Source organism: Sprattus sprattus, assembly GCF_963457725.1.
Source record: "Sprattus sprattus genome assembly, chromosome: 20".
In the NCBI taxonomy this organism is placed as follows: domain Eukaryota; kingdom Metazoa; phylum Chordata; class Actinopteri; order Clupeiformes; family Clupeidae; genus Sprattus; species Sprattus sprattus.
Genome location: NC_137918.1, coordinates 22,942,319 through 22,964,717, shown reverse-complemented (window position 1 = coordinate 22,964,717; position 22,399 = coordinate 22,942,319). Strand labels below are relative to the sequence as shown.

General features: G+C 41.6%; 2 protein-coding genes across 2 annotated transcripts in view; one reads left to right on the top strand and one right to left on the bottom strand.

The window, feature by feature from the left end:
• The window catches only part of tet2 (tet methylcytosine dioxygenase 2), a 33,953-nt gene extending 23,578 nt beyond the window's left edge, over window positions 1-10,375 (top strand). Inside the window, exons 3-10 of the mRNA XM_080859432.1 lie at window positions 139-229; window positions 357-450; window positions 879-1,087; window positions 2,370-2,520; window positions 2,613-2,702; window positions 3,009-3,146; window positions 4,805-5,162; window positions 5,810-10,375. Of these exons, the coding sequence (XP_080715558.1) occupies window positions 139-229; window positions 357-450; window positions 879-1,087; window positions 2,370-2,520; window positions 2,613-2,702; window positions 3,009-3,146; window positions 4,805-5,162; window positions 5,810-7,194 (2,516 nt within the window). The 3' untranslated portion in view covers window positions 7,195-10,375. The remainder of the gene's footprint in view (window positions 1-138; window positions 230-356; window positions 451-878; window positions 1,088-2,369; window positions 2,521-2,612; window positions 2,703-3,008; window positions 3,147-4,804; window positions 5,163-5,809) is intronic.
• Window positions 10,376-10,533: 158 nt separating this feature from the next.
• Window positions 10,534-16,746, bottom strand: ppa2 (inorganic pyrophosphatase 2; the record flags this gene model as incomplete). Its single annotated transcript, XM_080859721.1, has 12 exons — window positions 10,534-10,975; window positions 11,391-11,430; window positions 11,982-12,051; window positions 12,530-12,615; window positions 12,782-12,909; window positions 13,004-13,130; window positions 13,381-13,467; window positions 14,186-14,305; window positions 14,935-14,988; window positions 15,102-15,143; window positions 15,243-15,307; window positions 16,572-16,746. The coding sequence occupies 12 exons, from the start codon at window positions 16,744-16,746 to the stop codon at window positions 10,953-10,955; spliced, it is 1,017 nt and encodes a 338-aa protein (XP_080715847.1). The 3' UTR covers window positions 10,534-10,952.
• Between the last annotated feature and the right edge of the window lie 5,653 nt (window positions 16,747-22,399).

Genomic DNA, 22,399 nt, shown 5'->3' with positions numbered 1-22,399 from the left:
GACCACAACTGCTGTTCTTCTTAATCATACAGCCCCTGTAGTTACATACCAATACAATACTATCACTCTAGTCAAATATCTGAACACCCTTGTTAATGTCAACTTTATAATTACATTTCTATTGCCCACTTTATCTAGAGCAAATCAGTGAGAAGGATGAAGGCCCATATTACACCCACCTGGGTGCTGCTTCCAGTATCCCAGGGATCCGTGAAATGATGGAGCATAGGTACACCTTTCATTTAGCCTCAACTGACGACTCTCAGTCCTAATTCGACTCATCTTTTCCTTCTAATCATTTCCCCATGTCAGTCTCTACAGATTGATTTTTGCTTACTTTTCCTCCTCCACCACAGATCCGGAATGACAGGCAGTGCAATTCGGATTGAAAAGGTTGTGTATACAGGCAAGGAGGGGAAGAGCACACAAGGATGTCCTATTGCCAAATGGGTAAGTCTGGACTCCACCAATAACATATCAGAGCTTCCTCTATGAAAACATCAACTCTGTCTCTATCTATCGCCATATAACGTCAACAAAAGCACTTCATTTATCAATAGCACCTCCTATGGAAAACTATAGGAAACTGCACCTGTTTCCTTAACTAACTAAATTAATAAATATGAGTAAATATGGGGGCGACAGTGGTACAGGAGGTAGAGGAGTCGTTTAGTAATCAGAAGGTTGTTAGTTCGATTCCCTGTCGAAGTGTCCTTGAGCAAGACACTGAACCCCTGATTGCTCCTGATGTGCAGTGTGCCATCAGTGTAAATGTAAAATGTGTATAAATCCTTGTAAGTCGCTTTTGATAAAAGCTTCTGCTAAATGACTAAATGTAAAGAGTGTGTGTTTTAAAGACTGTGTGTTTTTGTGTGTAGGTAATTAGACGAGCCAGCGTGGAGGAGAAGCTCCTAGTGCTGGTGCGTGAACGTCCAACTCACAAGTGTGAGTCGTCCTGCCTCATAGTAGTGATACTGATCTGGGACGGAATATCTCTCAGCCTGGCCGACCGCTTGTACAACGAGCTGAGCGAAACACTGACGAAGCACGGTGCCCTCACCAACCGCAGATGTGCCCTCAATGAGGAGTAAGAGACCCACTACAATCCATATGTTTTGATCCAATAAAACACCTTAGGAGCCAGTTTCATCCAGACACTCAAGAACAAATACTGCTTCTGGTAGCCATGGGGACAAAAAGCTTTCATAAAAGGACCAGAATACCGTTAGAGTTTTTTATTGAAAGGTCCACAGCGGTTAATTCATTAACTTTAGAACCCAAGGCTTAATTTTAATCTAGTCCGAATTGACTTCACATGAATAATTCACTAGAAAAGCTCTGGTGGGAGATGATCTGTCAAGGTTTAGCTATAACTTTACAGTCTTACCTGCTCTAACGTGTCTACGATCATTTACCACTGAGCACACAAGGTGTCAGACCAGGAGAGCATTTACTGATTTCTCTGACAGCACTTACTGTTGGAAATCATGCAGTTTCTAAAACAGGATGAGATTCAATGTTTTTATGACTGCATTAACAGTGATGTGAGCTCTACGTGACACTGTTACATGCTTCCTTAATTCAGCCCTACACACCCATACATTCTACACACCCTTACGGTGGATGCCCACGGGACGCGACATCGTGTCGCTCTCATTGGGATAGAATGGAGGCGACATGTCGCCTGCTGTAGCCTGCTGAGGAAAAAGTCGTCTCTGCTGCCTGCTGAAAGTTGGGGATTTTTTAACTCTATGCAAATGAAGGAGACTTGCTGCCTGCTGAGAGCCAATCAGTTCGGCGTGTGTGTGATTTGGAAGTCAACGTAGCTCATAGGGGCCGGAGTATTTAAAAATATCGAAACAAGATGGCGGACTCTCGGGACTCAGTTACCGGGACATATTTTATTTGAATAAAGGTTATCTACACGACTTGTATAAATATACATTTTCCAAATATACATTTTCCATTCACTGTCCTTTTACATAACTGCCAATTATGTGGCTCTTACTGTTGTTGGAAATGTCAGGCTAACACTGAATAGCATACGGTACTGCACCACTTAAGGCTACTGTAACTTTTTAGTTAGTTGGAGTTGCATGATGACAGCCATCACCTAAAAATGCCTTGACCAAAAAGAAAATGGATTTTAATCAGGAACTACAATTTCAACATGGTCTCACTGCATTAACCACTCAGGAAAGATCCAGAATAGTGGGTTTACGTGTGCACCATAAAGGGTGGGGTGACCATGGCTGACTGGGAGTGGACATCTAAAACTGCTTGTGTTGTTTTAATTACACTGTTTTAACTGTGCAACAGCTGATTTCTTCAACTAATGTGATTATGTTTAACCTATGTGCCCTGTCCAGGAGAACATGTGCTTGTCAAGGTCTTGAACAAGAGGACTGTGGAGCTTCCTTCTCGTTTGGCTGTTCGTGGAGCATGTACTATAATGGCTGTAAATTTGCCCGGAGTAAAATACCTCGCAAATTCAAGCTTCTCGGGGATGATCCCAAAGAGGTAAACTACATCTACATCTTTGCCACCTCAAGGCTGATGCTTTCCCTAATGGATTTCATTTCTGAGGGTGTTATTTTTATTTCATTTCACAGGAGGAAAGGTTGGAGCAAAACCTCCAGAATCTGGCAACAGTAATGGCCCCAGTGTATAAAGAAATGGCACCAGATGCCTATATGAACCAGGTACGGTGGCACATAATGTTGACCTACATCAAAAAGTGTTCAGAGTATTGATCTGACGCAACAGCCCTGCACACAACAGTCGTGTCAGTTGAAGCTTGCTAAGTTGAAGCTTGCTAAGATGAAGCTTGCTTAGTTGAAGCTTGCTTAGTTGAAGCTTGCTAAGTTGAAGCTTGCTAAGATGAAGCTTGCTTAGTTGAAGCTTGCTTAGTTGAAGCTTGCTAAGTTGAAGCTTGCTAAGTTGAAGCTTGCTTAGTTGAAGCTTGCTTAGTTGAAGCTTGCTTAGTTGACCTGTGCGTTTTTTTTCAGGTGGAGCATGAGAACCGGGCTCCAGACTGCCGGCTAGGACGGAAAGAGGGAAGACCATTCTCTGGGGTCACTGCCTGCCTGGACTTCTGTGCCCACGCCCACAGAGATCTACACAACATGATAGGAGGCAGCACTGTGGTACGCTCTGCTCACTGAGAGGGAAAAATAAGAATAAGTAGGATTGGAGAATGAGAGGTAGAAAGACAGATTCTTCCTTCTGCCAAGAAAATGTTCTAGGCTCTCCAGACTCATGCCAACCTACACATACACTCTTAATTTATACACCATATACCAGCAGCAGGTACACACACACACACACACACACACACACACACACATACACACACACACACACACACACACACACACACACACATACACACACACACACACACACACACACATACACACACACACACACACACACACACACACACACACACACACACACACACACACACACACACACACACACACACACACACACACACACACACACACACACACACACACACACACACACACACACACACACACACACACACACACACACATACACACACACACACACACACACACACACACACACACACACACATCCATACCTTCTAGTCTTATCAAATAGAGCTGGCAGTTAACAATTAACAAGTGTTTTGAGGCAGAATATTGCTTTTATAAAACAATTCTATAGTCAACCTATTAGCATTTCAACACGAAGTTATTGATTAAAAATTGTTTATTTCGACATTGTTCCTCGGCAACAAAATATAATTCCATTGTCAACGTCTTGTTTTGGAATTATAAGAACTTTATATTAACGGTTATCATATATAGAATAGCTATAGAATGTTTCATCGCGGAATGATTTATTATTAGCTGTGAAAAGTCCGAGTTGGGTTGTTCTTGGATAATCCAACTCATGGAACGTCTCTCGTCCAATCAGAAACAGTTCAATAATGCGACAGAACCCAATTGTTTTATAATGCTAAACAAGAATGGGAGCATTCAGAGAATGCAAACCTCCGCCAATGCCTAATAATTAACACTAAGATTTTTAGCCAATTTGTCATGATCCACGATATTTCAACAGTTCTCGTTGGATGACAAAAAACGTGCTATAATTATGTTATGTTATATCACTAGTCTTACACGCGGCATTTCAATGTGGCCCCTGAAAATTTGGGAAAATGATCCTCAATGCGACAAGGAGTCAGGGATCCCAAACATTGTTGGTGTGGGGCAAGATATTGTAGCAACCTCAGGCTCTCAGGTTAGTTTGGCCTGTGTTCCTGATGTTGTACTCCTCGTTGTGATGGTACCTGAGATGACTACTGTTGCAAAGACAAAAGACAAAACGCACAGGAGCAGGGACCCAGAGGGCGATAACTTTATTCAAGTTCAACAATCATCTCTACTCTCTAGCTTCGTTACGCTGCTGGTGCGCTCTTGTGAGTCCATGTTTTTCAACATTATCATGACACGGTAAACAAACACAATGAACATTGTTGTTGCACTGATATGTCTAATCAGTATTATTTGTCACCACATGGTTTGCCAAGAGCATCATGGTATGACACAATCGTATTCAGCATTGCTTTTATGTGCATTCACCATACAATTTAGTAATTACTGTTCACCACACTTTTTGTGGAGTTATTAAGGAAAAGGTGTTGCAAATGGGGATTTCTATGTGAAATTCAAGTGCCCGCCAAATCCACAATCTGGATCAGATCCGGATCAATCTTGGCCAGTCGACAGTCCTTGGCGAAGGTAATGAACTTGCTTTTCCTTCCTAGGTGTGTACACTGACAAGAGAGGACAATCGTCAGATCGGAAAAATCCCTGAAGACGAACAGTTGCACGTGCTGCCGCTGTACAAGGCCTCCACCACTGATGAGTTTGGCAGCGCAGAGGCCCAGCTGGAGAAGACCCGCACCGGAGCCATACAGGTGCTCAGCAATTTCCGCCGGCAAGTGCGCATGCTTGCGGAGCCTGCCAAGTCCTGCCGGCAGAAGAAGCTGGACGCCAAGAGAGCCTCGGCTAATAGATTGGCTGGCAACCCTGACACACCCTCCAAGGCGGAGAAGGCCGCTCAAGCAAAGAAACAGAGCACTTATGAGAACACAACAACAGGCCACCCCACACACATACCAGGTATAAGGTTTATATATACAAAAGTGGGCTAGTGGTTGACAGTGTTCAAAGTCTTACAAACCAGTTTTAAGATTCTTTGGGATATATTTGAGTAGTTCAAATTGTCAAATGAGGGTAGATGGGCTGATCATTGATAATGTAGCGCTCTCTACAAGACGTAACTAAATGTGTTGTTCTGTTGCTCTCCCTCTCATTATGCCACACAGGTGTCCTTATGTCTAGCTATTAAATAATAATATTAAGACTAGTTTATTTCAACAGACGCGTTTCGGCCTTAAGCCATCGACACTGACGATGGCTTAAGGCCGAAACGCGTCTGTTGAAATAAACTGGTCTTAATATTATTGAGAAAAGCTTGAGAGTGTGGTTTTTATTATACTCAAAGTTAATATTCTTTTACTCGCACCCGAAAACTTATTTATATTCTTTGAAAGTAGAGCGTGCCCATCCCTACTAATAGCTATTAAATAACACAGGCTTAATACCGTCAGGTCAGCTACCAGTCACGTATTAGCGTTAACTTGCCGACCACTTGTTGGGACGAGAGTCAAAGAACTGATTTCGCGTAGTGTTGCAATGCAGACTATAGCCTACTTTAGGCCCTCAGAAATATTGTCACTAAATTTGTTGCTCTGTTGCTCTCATAGGTGTCCTTGGTGCGCCCCTCCATCCTGGGCAGCAGCCGCACCGTCTAGGGTCCCCTCTTCAGCACCAGCAGCAGCTCCAGCAGCAGGCTGCCGTCGCACACCTCTTCCCCGGCTCTCCCCACCCCGCAGGGTACCCCAGGTTTCCCGGCTCACCCAGTCCCTTCCCCAGCACTTCAAAGCCGGGTAGCTTGTACCCGCAGTCTCCCGTCTCAGCGAGTCCCTACCCCTCGCCTCTACACGTACCAAACTCTTACATGAACGGTGGAAATCCCGCCAGTCCCTATCCCAGCGCTCTTACGCCCGGTAACCTAGGATACCCAGGATACCATAGCAATGGAGGAATGGCGGCCATGGACAACTACCATCCCTATTACTCCGGCAGTCCAAAGCACCTGGAGATGTACAGGCAGCAGCAGCAGCAGAGGTCACCCATGTACGCCGACCAGCAGTTCGGGGGTCATCAGCGGTATGGGGTTAACTATCCGCCACGCTACGGTGAGCCAGGCCTGCAGGTCAATGGCTTCGCCCACAGTGCTGGGAGGCCTGGGGTTCACCCAGGTGGGCCGTACTCCCCTTTCCCTCCCAACGGGGGCCCTGACGCCCAGTTTTTGGAGGCCATTTCTCGGGCCCCTCCTTCATCCAATCAGTTCGGTGGGTACCCCAACTCGTACCTGCCACAGAACGCTCAGATGTACGCTCCTGGCCTGGACCCCTTGCGTATGCAACCCAAGGCTGAGATGAGCTTGCATGGAGCTAACGGGATGCCTCAGGGGCTTCCGCCTCTCGGGAGCGAATGCTTGACACCCGGTGGCCAACCTCCATTCGGGCTGCCTAATGGCGGCATGCGGAGCCCACTGATCAAGCAGGAACCCAACACTCAGATACCCACCACACCGAAGGTGAAACCTGATGTGTGGTCAGACAATGAACACAACTTTTTGGACCCTGATATTGGCGGGGTCGCGGTTGCGCCGAGCCACGGCTCCATCCTCATCGAGTGTGCCAAGAGGGAACTGCACGCTACGACGCCGCTCAAACAGCCCAACCGCACCCACCCCACGCGCATCTCGCTGGTCTTCTACCAGCACAAGAACATGAACGAGGCTAAACACGGGCTGTCTCTCTGGGAAGCCAAGTTAGCCGAGAAGGCACGGGAGAAGGAGGAGGAGACCGAGCGCAACGGTGGCGTTGAGACCCCGCCGAGCAAGAACGGCAAAAAGGTGAAGCGCGAGCCGGTAGAACACCCGGAGTCGTATGAGCCCCCCTACAAGCGTTTCATCCAGAACCTGACGGAGCGCTCCATGTCCTCCACCACCAACACATATGTGGGCACGTCGCCTTACGCCTTCACTAAGGTCACTGGGCCGTACAACTGCTTCATGTAGGCTAGGTCTGCAGTATCCACACGCAGAAACACTCCCTCATCAATGGTGCTGGAAAGGGTGCTACTGTAGTGAGAAAATGACATTGGTGCTACTGCCTAGGTGCTTTTGGTAGTACTTTCTCTCTCTGGGATATGTGAGTGACTTGACACCCAGGAGCAAAACAGCACACCACCAGAACAGATGGAGCTAACTTAGAGATCCACTGAAGAGATAGTCACGTATCAGGTCGTGCCACCCCTCCAGAGATCAAGCTTTACTGACTAACCCTAAGGCGGTATTTATTTAATGTTAGGTTACTTTTTACAGGAATCACACTGTTCTACTTCTCTGGTGCTTCTTTATGTCCAAACACATCAGGACAGAATATTACTGGAAACAAAGTTTCATTTTGGTGGCTTTACATTTTTGAATCGAAAGGAATTATCTCTAAGGAGAGATATGATCTTCATAGAAAACGCTGATCGCATTCTCGGTGCTACAGGTAAAAGGTGTCTTGTGTTATAATGCCTTCATAGTCAAATTGGTGTGTACACGCTGTCACTCAAAGACAGTTATTTAATGGTTCATTGGTGGTTACATCCAGGATATTCTTCAGAAAAAATGTATTAAACAAATGTTTTACAGTGCTTTTAATATAGAAGGTTAAGGGGTTTAAACCTTCAAATTGGGCTGTGGATTTTGAAAAGGTTTATTGCCTTTTTACTTAAAACGGTAAACTTTATTTCCTGAATAATTTAATACCATGGATGGAATTAGCCTGCTTCACACAAAGGAATCATGGCCTAGTTTCCCGCACGCTAAAAAGGACTTGAAATTGGTCGTAAGAGGGATCCTTGCAGAGCGGTTTCCCGACGCCGCACTTACGGCTATGATGAGTCTACGATGTCGTCAAAATCCACGTAGGCCGTTAAGATACGTCGTTATCGGGAAACGAGGCCCATCGTGCAAAATGAAATTTGTCTGGTGCTTCTTTAGCAGGTTTCACAAATCCTTTCTATGAACTTTCTATTTACTGTGTTTTGAGCCATTCAAAAGGTGCATTTTATACAACAGTAATATTTTTATTCAGAAGAAATACATCAGCCAGGAGGTTGTTTGTTTCCTTAAGGGTAACATTTCGGTCAGAAATGATGAGTTCTAGGCAGCAGCCTGCAGAACCAACCTGGAGTCGGGTGTTTAATGCGTGCTCATTTTAGTCATGTGACTGTTGTGTTGATGATCACGTTCCTCACGGCATGCGGGTGGAGCTTAAGGAACAGGGTTGGGTCTCTGTTAGCGTCATGGTTTCTAAGGCAGCTGGCTTGCTGTGGGGTCCTCAAATAATAATTGTAAACTAGATGTATGATTAAAAAAGTTGATATTTGTACAGTAAATTAATTCTCTTCTCTGGAATCTAGGCTTTAGATTTTAGTACTGTAAAAAAAGTAATATTTCTTGTTTGGGTTTCAACTGAGTTTTATTTCAAATGGTGCTACTCGACCTGCTATAAACATATAATGTGAGAATCTTTATTGGGGCAGTTAGAAGGCTTATGAATGATGTACAGTACCTACTTGTCATATACCTCAGAACTAGTTTGGCAATAGGATTATGATACAAAGGCTTTTTATTATTTCTCTCTCTCTCTCAGTCTTTTTCTTATGGCTTCACAGCACTTCACATTTAAACAGTTACAGTTACTAGTCTCGCAAAACCTTTAGGCCAAGGCAAGGCTAAGTTCATCACATACTTTCTTCATACTTTACCTATAAGAAAGTATTACTTGAACTTCAAGCTTTGACGTAATAGCAAAATCAGGGATACTTCAGCTCATTTCTGTGCATTACAACATAAACATTACCTGTGTCGTTTATGTTGTTTCCACTCCTTCAGGGATTGGCCTTTGCATCATGAATCCCCCATGAATTTATTTGTACATACTACAAACACACAAAAGTAACTTTGTAAGAAATATTGAAATGACCTGCATTTTTGTACTTATGTTTTAGTAGATTGTCGGTTAACTTTTAAAATTTAATTTGATGGTATAATAATATGCACTGAGTTGATTAAAGGGAAAGTATGGCATTGACTAAATAATTAGTGAAGCACTCGCATTCTACTAAAGAAAAAAGAAAAAAAAAAGAATAAAGCCAAGGCAGTTATGACCATAGATGCACATTTGCGTGCTTGTGTATAGCTAAAGTAAAATTTATTTATGACCACTAAACATTTATATAATACTTTTTCTCCCTCTCTTCCATTCAATTCAATGTGATATTTGAAGGGGTGAGATATTTCCCCCATTCTAACATGTATAAAGATTTTCTGGAAGCACTTCAATTCTTTTTCAGAAAATTAATGAAATTAAAGATTACAAACACTTATTTAAAAGGTAGATTGTAAATGTGCTGTACATACCAGATTCTTTCTTTTTGTCATTTTCAACCCCTGTCATCACATCAAAATGTGTAGGATCTGTAGTGTACCAGATGTACCTATGGCCCATGTTCCATAAAACAATCATTGTTTTGTCTCTCTCTCAGCCAATCTGTGGATAGTTTTGGTCTTTCACACAAACCCTGATTAGTAGACCAAGGGCGCTGATATAGACGCCACAACTTACTGTCAAACAGCAGCTACCTTTACAGTACCCACAGCAGATCCTTGCTAGCTACAAGTCAACTAGACATAATGAATAGTAAGAGAGTATTCCAGTTTTTTGTTGTAAAGTGAAAAACTGATGTTCAATTTCGGTGTACAGGACCCAGCTTCAGTAGCAGATTGTGGCGGAGAGGGGGAAGAGTGATTAGGATATAGCGGGTGACAAGCATAGCCATACTTGAAGAAGCTTATGAGTTTTTCTGAGTGGTGTCAACATTACTTGAATTACTTTATGAGTTTGACTAATGCACAAGGGTGCACAGCTCCAACATTAAGCTAGCAGTTCATGTTCACGTGTTGGTATTTTGCAGTTAGACACTAAAAGTTAAACATATATTTCTGCCTGTCCTTTTTTTTTTATTTTTTAAACAAAACTGCTTCCCTTGTTCTCCCTGAAGTTTGGTATGCTTAAAATGGAATTATGGATGGGTATAAATACTGTAAGTATTGTAACGTACTGAAGTACTGAATGCAGTTTATTTGAAAGCTGTTTATTATATCATTCCTGATATTGCTGAGATGTGGGTGTTTTTAATAAAATTTATATTTATTTAAAGCATCTAAAAACCTGTGCTGCTTGTCTTTTCCAATGAGTGAATGCATCTTTCCTAAATAAAGCCCAGAGATGTATTGCATTGTATATTTATTAGTCAAAAAACAAAATATACACCCATTTGGGTTTTGTCCTATAAATAAACAACATGCATGAATGAATCAAACTTATACTGGGTGACCATCTAAGCACATTGCAAACTGTTTGGCAACTTTCATTAATTTCAAATCTGCATGACATTAATAAACAAAAACATTTTCATACTTATATACCCATTTTTTCTGAACATGAAAATATAATAAAAAATATTATACAAACTGTTCCTTTTAGGTAGAAATATGTGTGATCCGCAATTTCCGTACTTCAAAAGCTAAAAATGAACTTAAAACAATAAGTAAAACAAAACTGTATTAATACAAATAAATCTGTACAATGGGAGTGGACATTATATCGTCATACAGTACTTTATATTAAACCTTGTGTTTGGCAACCCTTTCATTAAGTGCTTCAGTCATCGATCTGCTGAGGTTCTGCCCTCTGTTTCCTGGGATCAGAGCCCATTTCAGAGGAAGTGCCACTTATCCACTGGAAAAGAAATCAAGTCAATGGAATGAGCACATGGACATGCTGCTGGGAGTCACACACAGTTACCGGAAACATCGAATATTACTGTAGATAGTAAATAGTACTATCTATCTGTTGCCGGTTCCAGCATTAGCACAACATTACATTTGCGCACACATTTTTGAACTAAGAAATTACTCGTTAAGGGTTTACTCTAATAAATCCTGAAAAATATGAATATTGAATATTATAAGTCTGTTCAATCATGCCATCAAGTACAAGAAGTCTCCCTCCCTCACAGAAAATCACTTTTACAAAAATACCATTTTCTGCACAAAATTTGCATGTTTGTGTATATGCTTATACACATCCCTTCATCTTTGACAACACTACATGACCAATGAGTACCCATGGAACGTTCCCCATCTCTACGTACCTTCAGCAGGCACTGGTAAGGCCTCTCCACTTGCTGGGGCCTATGGAAGATCACAGCACAGAACAGAACAAACATCATTCACTGGGCCTAAACATGGAAGATCATAGCACAGAACAGAACAAACATCATTCACTGGGCCTAAACATGGAAGATCACAGCACAGAACAGAACAAACATCATTCACTGGGCCTAAACATGGAAGATCACAGCACAGAACAGAACAAACATCATTCACTGGGCCTAAACATGGAAGATCACAGCACAGAACAGAACAAACATCATTCACTGGGCCTAAACATGGAAGATCACAGCACAGAACAGAACAAACATCATTCACTGGGCCTAAACATGGAAGATCACAGCACAGAACAGAACAAACATCATTCACTGGGCCTAAACATGGAAGATCACAGCACAGAACAGAACAAACATCATTCGCTGGACCTAAACATGGAAGATCACAGCACAGAACAGAACAAACATCATTCGCTGGACCTAAACATGGAAGATCACAGCACAGAACAGAACAAACATCATTCACTGGGCCTAAACATCCAGTCTGATCTCATGTGTCATGTGTGCCTCGCTCACCGCCTGGATGATAACACTGGCCTCCTCCTGGCTGCATTTGAAAGGACTGTCACACACGGAGGCGTTTTGGCTGTTGGAAAGGACGCAGATGCATCACATCACATCACCACATTTGTGTGACAGCAGAAATATGGTCTATATTTGTCATTTTATTCCATCCAATTATTGATTTAGGTCTTATTAATTGATCTCATGAATTATATATGTTTAACAAACCTCTAGTTAACTACAATGTTGTAAAACATTTGAATGAGCGCCTGACACATTATAGTCATTGAAAGTGCGGACCACATCATAAAGGAACCTTAAATGAAGGTAGAAAACTAATCCACTAGTATGTTGTATCCAGTGGTGTAGTGGTCCCTGGAGAAGTGGGTAATCTTAATTTGTTTTAAGCAGCCTATACAGCACAGGATAAACGCCCTGTTTTAAGAAGTGGGTATACGCAATGCTGACTGAAAAATAAGTGGGTATACTTTGTATACCTGCGTATACCCTGGACTACACCACTGGTAGTACCAGTATATACATCTCACACGGCCTCTCACCAGTTTATCTCTCCAGCGTTAGCCTGCTTTTGCATGAGGGCCCTCCAGTGGTCATGTGTAGACCTTATGACCTGCACCGCAAAGTCCTGGGAATGACAGAGGACAACTCAACTCAGGAAGTAACTCATTGTCAAAGAATAAATCCCCTTTTAGTTTCTAAAACGCACAATGACACCCTCAAACTAAAGGAAATATAGAACACATACCTGGAGAAACTTCAGGATTTCTAAAAAAAAATTAGTAAAATGTTACCTTGTCCTTGAACTGCCCGTTGAATGCAAACTGATTCTCAGGCTTTCCATCTGGCACTTTGTATTTCTTAAACCAGTCTACAGTGGCTTCAAGATGACCTGGCTTTTTCTTTTGAACATCTGCAATACCTGTGCACAATTGAAAAGTGGTATTAGCATAACCGTACAGTGGTGAAAAGACTCTACTATACTAATAAGTGATGTGTTTGTTATTCAAACCCACTGTTAAACTCTTGAGCATCAGGGTCGTCTGTATTAATGGCAATGACTTTCCAGTCAGTCTCTCCCTCGTCAATCATAGCCAGAACTCCCAGCACCTTTACCTGGATCACCTCTCCACGAGAGCACACCTGTAAGGACGCAGGAGAATGAGTGTACAGATGCACATTCTTTTTTTTTGTGATCAATTTTTTATTGACACCATTTATGCAGTCAAGACATTCATGCAGTTACAACATGCAAGACAAAAGTATATCAGCACATTATTTCCATTTATCATCTGATGCACATTCTGACCAATAGGAGGTAAGACTTGAGCGGAGTATCTGAACAGCCATGCAATATTCTATTCCGATACACTGAAGGATGCTGGCCACTTACCTTGGACCCGATTTCACACACATCAATGGGATCATTATCTCCACAGCATTTAGTGTCTTTGTCCGTGTGATTGGGATCCTCCCATGTCTGTCAAAGATAAACCCACAAAAGAATCATTCATTCAAGAAGACATTACTGGCAAAGGTAGAAGTGCATTCAACTGACACACATTAGCTTCAGTTGGGAAAGAGTTAGGTCAGCTCAAATATAATGTGCAATTCATCTGTATGCCATGGGGGGGGGGAAAGAGGGGCCCATGATTTAGTATTTTTTTTTTTTTAAGCAGACGCTTTTATCCAAAGCGACTTACAAGGATGTAAGGAGGGTGCATGTCTATCTTAAAGGCACAGGGTCGTGTGCAAGCAACCCCCTTTTTTAAGCCAGAGGAACTGGGGGGGAACTGCTCTACAGCCACCTCATCAAAAAGAGCTGTGAATAATTCAGGGCAGAAACCTTCCATCCACCCTCATTACTTAACAATGCACAAAACTAACCTGTATTTGTCTCTTTGATGTGTAATATGTCTTGTGTTTTTTTTTTTTTTAAACTTGTTTTACTTAAGATGAGTATTCATAGTGTAAATTTGTATAGTTATATTGTATAAATTTGTATTGTTTTTGTTTTTTTTAATTTTTATTTTTCAATAGCACTGAAGTCTGAGAGCTGCCAACTCAATTTCGTTGCACTTGTGCAATGACAAATAAATATATTCTATTCTATTCTTCTACTAGTCATTGACAGAAAGCAAAGCTAATGTTACATAAAGACGTAGCCACCACATGCTGCTGCTGTAGAGTAATCTCACCTGAGGGAGAGCCCCATAGTTCCAGATGTAACCACGGTGGGGAAACACGTTGGCCACGTATCTCAGCTTACCCTTTTTCTCATCTTGTTTTATTGGGTTTAATGCTTCCTTTGTTGCAATCTGATCAAACAAATAAAAGAAATGAAGATATCGGAACTACATTGAAATGGAAAAATGGTGAGGTGAACAACCAAGAAAGAGAAGCACACCGCACTAAATTGTTTTCGTATCCAGCATCTTCACGAAAGCTAGGGTGAAGAGGAGGGCGACCGACTTCCAACAGTCAGTTTAACCATTTGCCTATTCACCACCAAAACTAAATTCACCTTTTCCTCAATATCTAGCATCTATCAATATTTCTTTCCTCCTAGATCTCAAAATCATCTGCAACAGCCTGCAATTTGGTACCCTTTGAATGGAATAGTTTGGTTATTTTTTAGGGAAAATGATTTACAGGCAATGTTGACCAAGAGATATTACTCACTTGTCTGTAATTTCAGTGAAATACAGTGAAGTAAATTACATCATTTCTCCCTGACAGGAACATTTCTATGAAATTGTCTGTGTATCTCTAGAAGGGGGTTTCAGTACCACGGAAACAGAAGACAATTTCCAAACAACCTATTTGTTGACGGTTCAGGGGGCTTCTGAACAACACAACAAAATTGCTTAAGATTTTTATCATTACACTATAGGTCAACTTCCATATGAGTCAGTCAAAATAAAATCACTAAATATTTCCACCTTACCTCCATTTTTGCATTTGACCAACGAGGCACTTCCACTACCATGTTAAATACGTCCTGTCCAAAATAAAACAAGTGTCATTCAAAGAACGTCCTGGCTTTTGACAATTTCTCCAACAAGTGATATTAATGACTCTTAGCTTCATCATCATCAAGTAAATTGACAGTACCTGATTGTCAGTCTTTAACTTCTTTGTTGGTATATCGTTTTCCTGTACTGAGACAAACACATTTGCTTAAAACAAATGGGATACCATCGATCTCCACATGCCCGGCAGGTTTACTCGACTATGGTCAAACTCAGAACAAACCTTTTCGTTTTCTGCAAAAAGTGGAATGTCATGGAAGGGTGAGATGTACTTCCCTTCTGAGGTTTCTGGAGAGGCAAAGGATACAATTTAAAGTATGTGTCTTAACTAAGGTTATGGTTCACAGATATCCAGGTCAAAATATGCTTTTGGAGCTCCACAAAACAAACAGATGCACAAATGCCCTTAGAACAAGGACTGTGCAGTGGGAACAACACTTGCAGAGTTAGTGCATATCCTGTGTCCCATATAACACAGGATATGCATTCAACAGTCATGCTAATAGCAAGGAATGAGAGGCAAATCTTCTCTCTACATGATACAAACAGTTACAGTGCACAAATACGCTCACAACACAGGAGCTAACACGCAGGCATTACAGCAGAACACAAGGATGAGAATGATAACTGTAGGCCTAATACACGCTAATACTACACACACACATGAATTACACTCCACAACAGAACACACTCAAAGCATGCTGGGAACTACAGTCTTCTGCTACTTACATACACAGAAGCTCCCCTAACCATAGACATATATGCATATGTATGAGATCTATGTAGGCTATATCTATGCCCCTAACCCCTGGCACGATACAGTTGGTTGCCTTTTATCCTGCCTATTTGTGTTTTTCATAATGTGGTGACAATTGGGACACACTCTGCTATCAAAAAGCTCCTAGCTGACTAACAAAGTCGTTGTCCCATTTCATCAGACAATGACTGAAGATATTGGCTCTTGATTTTTGTGTATTACTTAATTTCCATTTTGACACCAAGATTGGTCAAATTTACTTTCTTTGAACATTACAAAATGTACACTCTATTGAGAGACATAACCGCTTTGCCCTTAATATATATAATTATAATACATTTAAAAAAAAAATCTACATTTGTATTATAACCTAGATATCTTAGGCCTACATTCCAGACGTGTCTACACCTAGAATGGGAAATGACACAAAGTTGCATTGCACGTGGTAACGTTTCTCTCATAGGCTATGGACTGACCTATCCCTAGGCTCATTGAAGGTGGCATTGCAACTGATATTATGATACCCATGTAGTCATCTTTAAGAAATAGACGTCTAATGCATACTGTAAGTAAAGTCCCCAATAAAATAGTTGTTATCGGTATTGTGTAACAGTTGATAGTAGCAAGTCGTTAGGTCGTATACGGAATGACTACGTGGTTATGGCCATTTCTAGAAGCTAGGCTAATTACGTTTAAAAATGCCATTTCTTGTGGGATGCATCGTCAGCAGGTCATACCACTGCAAGAAAAGCAATGAATCAACCGCGTTTCTCTACAATATGCTATTCGACTTACTAAAATAAATCCTGTAGTCTGTCGAGTTTGGCCGTCCTCTCTCTTCCGTCTGATAATGCACCATTTTTCTGAGAGAGAGGGAAATAACTCGTGAAATCACTTCGTTTTTACAAAACGGTTTTGCGTTAAAAACTGCAGCTGAACACCTCACCGAGGAGCGTACTAGCAAAAGCATAATGAAACACTCTAGCCTTTATGTCCAGTCAGTTCCTGCTTTCGTGTTACAGTTTCCTCCATATGGTTCTTCCCAATCGCTTCTCCAAGCTCGCACTGCCACCTATCTTTAGACTTTGGAAGCAGTTTCCACTAGAGGAACATGGAAGACAGCGACCTTTGCCAAGAGAAAATGGCTGACATCCGTCAACAAACACGAAGGTGGTGTCTTAATTAAAAAGCGTCTCCGTCTTCATTGTGTTACGCAACATTTATATTTGATAGAAGAAAATAATTTTTAAACGCAGTACTTTTCACCATGGTAAAAAAAAACTGCACAACTGGTACGTGAATTTTTGCCAGGATAAAAGGGCAAGGCCATCAACATAAATTATCAGTCCATTTAATGGTGGTAAATAGTAGTAGGCCTTTAAAACAAAGTATGCACATTGTTGCGTAAGTAGCCTAAATAGTGGCACCACTTCCATGGTGTTTGTGTTCCTTCACATCATGTGCTGCCTTCAGTAAACACTCATCTGCATGTTTCAGTGTTATGTAACCAAAGAGTCTGTTGTCATTCTAAAAACCCATGTCACCATGCAACTTTCCTCAGATTGTGTATGTGTGTGTGTGTGTGTGTGTGTGTGTGTGTTGAATAAGGTCCTTTACTCCTCTGCATTTATGTTATGTTTGGTCTCACAGCATCTTTCCCTCAGTGCCCCACACTGTAGCCTACTACAGCTACTGCACCCCCTGAGAGCACCACCAGCGTGACATCGTGCTGCCTCAGATTGTCTTCACAATGGTCACCATAGTAACGGACTATCTGTGTTGTAGGCCTTCCTTTTGTATTTCTCATTTCCAGCACATCCTGAAGGGTGTAATGGCCGAGGAGTAATTAAGCCAGCAGAGACTACAGTCCTTATCTGCTGTCTGTGCTTGGTGGTGGGTAAACAGGCACCCACATTAGATGAATCTCTACCCTTTATTGTCAGCCTCACCATTTGTTCAAACAAACGATATCAGGCACATTCAGTGCCAGAAAAGCTGCCTGCATCTGTACTGCATTAAATAGTTAAAATATGAAATACCCGCCTATTTTTGCGTCCATTTCCGTGTCCCCTAAACGATGTAGTGTGTGTTTATGTTTTTGATCTCACAAGCTAAGGGAGTGACCTTGTGAGATCTTCTCAGGCTTTCATCTGAGTATATTGGGTGTGACTGGTTGTTTACACACTACAGAAAAGAAAAAAAGAGGAGGGATATGGGAACAACCTTCTCCTTCTCATTCCCTTTTCTGGATGCACGGATGAAATCATAGGGAAAGTATTGAATGCAAATTAACTCTTGACATACTTTTAATGATCTCATCCTGATCTGTTTCCTGGCCCTTCAAACAAGTTTCTTCTTAGAAACATGTTGTCCTAGCCGGATCTTCCACTCTGGTTATTGCCACCCAAACCTGATCAGCTCGATGAACAGACAATGAAGAATACTGCATCACTAATTAATTGCTTGTGTAACATATATAACAAAACACTCTGTAATAGGAAATGTGTGAATATGAACCAGGATAAAAGACACCACCTAATGCTCAGACAGAGCATCAGGTGTAGACATTTATAAGCAAATATATGGATAGTAGTCAATATGATCATTTGGACTCTCACATCTGTTTTTAATGTAGCAGTATATTTTGCTCAAATATAATGAAAATAATACTGTATTAATTGCTATCATTAATTAATTAATTTTGTTGTTAATCACCACTTCTCATCAACAACAGTAGGGGTTGTTTGCTGTCAACATTACAACCAGCCTTACACTAGTGAAATTAGATTTAAAATTCAGATTTTTAGACTGTGTAGACCTGAACACCTATCAAGGCATGGGGCTTACGAGGCTGAATAAATTCCTATTCATTTACGTCATAAGTGAATTGCTAGTGTATTTAAAGTTATTGAGAATCACTCCACTGTTCTCAGTCATTCCTCATCTCCTTCCACTAAGCCTATGTTTGCTTTAGCATTTCTGAGTCATGTGAGAGGAAGAAAAAAAACCTTGTGCAATTAGAAAGGCACTCGAATAGCGCAGACCTCCACCAAGGTCAATATGCCCTATCTCGCAATGTTAAAGGAAGGGGAAAAAAGCAATCCCTTGATGTGGATCCGCTCCTGAATGGAATGGGTTTTTTCCTTGGCCCACGTTGTACCTCTTCACCAAGTTTCATGGAAATCGGCCTCTTTTTTGCGTAATCCTTTGGTTTGGCTGACAGGCAAACAAACCAGACTGAAAACACGACTTCCTTGGCGGACAGGGGCGGATTTAGAGGCGGGGCCAGGGGGGCCGAGGCCCCTCCTCTAATTTGATTGGCCCCTGATTGGCCCCTGTTCTGCCAATCAGCTGGCGAGAAAACCAAGCGGAAAACCAAGCGGAGAATTAAATGATCACTGCTGCAGTTCCACCTCTAAACTGTTGGTGGCAGTGCACCGGTTACGTCAATACAAGTGAATAGAAGAAGAAGCGTTCTGTTCTTGCCGGTTGCTGCGTAGCGCAGCATTTTGTACACGTGCTGTTTTCATGACGAATGCAGCATATAACTCACTCTGGTTGGTTAAAATGACACATGGGGTGGGTCTTAAGGCTTTGGTGACCACCAAAACGAACTTTGGTTGGCTGAAAATCACGTCAATCAATCAGATAGCCACGCGATATTCTGTGTTTGTTTTCAGTGAATCTCAAATGGTGCACTTCATCAGACATATCGTAGTAGACAGATGAATGGCGAGGTAAGAGAAACTAAATTAAGGTGCATGGTATTTTGAAAGAGGTCGATCATCACCAATAGGCTAATATCATTAGATATGAGCTTGCATTTTCATTAAGCAGGAAAAATTAACCTTCGACGTGCAGGGATAGCCTGCTACTGTTGTGTCAACTCGCAAGCGCAAGTTAAAAAGAACAATGCTGCTAATTCTAAATGATTTAGCAAGTACTCTATGCGATCTCCGAATCACATTTCTCATTCCTAGCTGGATGAATTTCAAACGTATGTGTATCTATGAATTGCAGTGCATTGCCTAGGCTATTTATTTGTGTACAATGCTCGTCTGAGTCACTTGGGTGTGCTAAGCGTTGAGTCTCGACGGGCCAAGTCATTGGACTTGAATTAATTTGTCAGGCGTTTTAGCGCAAAGCATGGGAATCGGAGAAGTCTTCTTTTCTGAAGAGAGAGAGAGAGAGGTGTATACATGCTTTTTGCCACCTTGTTAGGACTAGCGACTATAAACAAAGCTTAGAAGGAGAAGCTGGTGTGTGTGTGTGTGTGTGTGTGTGTGTGTGTGTGTGTGTGAGTGTGAGTGAGTGAGTGAGTGAGTGAGAATATGTTGTTTTATATAGGCCTACAGTTAAAAGCTGTTGCTATGTTTTGTGTGTTTTATGTGCCCTTTATGCAGACTGAATTAAAACATATATATACAGTGCCACTTGAAAGTATGTGAACCCCTTGAGCACTTAAGCGTTTTCTGTTGTTTTACCATGATTTTTCATTTTTTTATCACCAATTTTCCTTAGATGAAATGTCAGGTTTATGTTTATCATTTGCATGTACTTGTTTAGAGGAAATTGTTTGAGTAGCCGAAAAACTACATGAAACATGGAATTAGTCCATTTCAAAAGTAAGTGAACCCCCAGCTGAATTGATGAAGTCAAGCAGGTAACAGATTCAGTGAAACTTATTTGGGTGATTAATTAGTCAATTGAGCAAACCGATCATCTGAGACATCCTTAGGGAAAGGTTTGGGCAACACAGATTAAAAGAGAGAGGAAACCAACCAAACTACTGTAGTGCCAAGGTGTACCCACACAGAACAACAATGCAGAGAGGAAACGAGATATCCGAGAACATCAGGAAGAAGGTACTGACAGCCCATCAGTCTTGGGAAAGCTATAAGACCATCTCCAAAAGATTCCAGCTCCATCCATCCATCCAAGACAAATAATTTAGAAATGGAGGGCATTCAACATGACCGCATCTCTGCCTAGAAGTGGACGCCCATCAAGACCATCACCAAGAAGCACCAGAAGAAGAATAAATCAGGTAAAAGTCAACCCACACATCACCTCTAAAGAGTTTCGGACCTCTCTGGCAGCATCTGGGGTAAATGTACATGGGTCTACAATCAGACGAAAATTGTTGGTTTTGATCGTGACAAAATAATTCTATCTCGGACTCATCTGTTTAAAGAAGGGACTTCCAGAAGGCCTTTGGTTTATCCAAGTGCTCTTGGGCAAAGTTGAAACGGGCAGTTTTGTTCTTTCTTGAGAGCAGAGGCTTCCTTCTAGCAACCCGATCATGAATGTTATGTCTATTCAATTTTCGTCTGATTGTAGACCCATGTACATTTACCCCAGATGCTGCCAGAGAGGTCCGAAACTCTTTAGAGGTTATGTGTGGGTTGACTTTTACCTGATTTATTCTTCTTCTGGTGCTTCTTGGTGATGGTCTTGATGGGCGTCCACTTCTAGGCAGAGATGCGGTCATGTTGAATGCCCTCCATTTCTAAATTATTTGTCTTGGATGGATGGATGGAGCTGGAATCTTTTGGAGATGGTCTTATCTCTTTCCCAAGACTGATGGGCTGTCAGAACCTTCTTCCTGATGTTCTCGGATATCTCGTTTCCTTTCGGCATTGTTGATCTGTGTGGGTACACCTTGGCACTACAGTAGTTTGGTTGGTTTCCTCTCTCTTTTAATCTGTGTTGCCCAAACCTTACCCTAAGGATGTCTCAGATGATCGGTTTGCTTAATTGACTAATTAAGCACCCAAATAAGTTTCACTGAATCTGTTACCTGCTTGACTTTACCAATTCAGCTGGGGGTTCACTTACTTTTGAAATGGACTAATTCCATGTTTCATGTAGTCTTTTGGCTACTCAAACAATTCCCTCTAAAAAAAGTACACGCAAATGATAAACATAAACCTGACATTCCTTCTATGGAAAATTGGTGATGAAAAAAATGAAAAATCATGGTAAAACAACAGAAAACTCCTAAGTGGTCAAGGGGTTCACATACTTTAAAGTGGCACTGTATATATATATTACAATTACTGATTCATGATTTTTTATTTCAGTTTCAAAAGGGATACTGAGTTATTCATTGTTGCTTTTGGATAGTTGACTAGAAGTAGATGTTCTTTACTGTCAGTATGTGTGTATTGCCTTGTCGCAAATTGATGTTTATTTAAGCAGCGTCATCACTGGATATCAGATGGTGATGACACTGTTGGCCCCTGAAGGTTACATTTGGCCCCATTGTGGCCCCTGCTTCAGAAAAATCCTAGAACCGCCACTGTTGGCGGAGGCACACATCATCTCAGACACTAAACTGCTGCTACAGAAAACAGCTTTGCCGTGTTAAACATTATAGGAATATTACTGTGATGGATTTTACTATACATGGTCCAGCAATAAAATGACGCTTCCCCTTTGTGTGCGGCCTTTTTGGCTATTTGAAAAGGCGGTAAGTGACTTGTTGTCGTACCTCACCCCGTCAGTATCTCAGCATCTGATAGCAGAGCTTTGCCAGTGTTTACATTGGCCTCAGAGCATTTTATGATCCTGTTTCATGGGATATTTTCCCTGGCCATTATTGTTCTTCTAACTATGAGGTC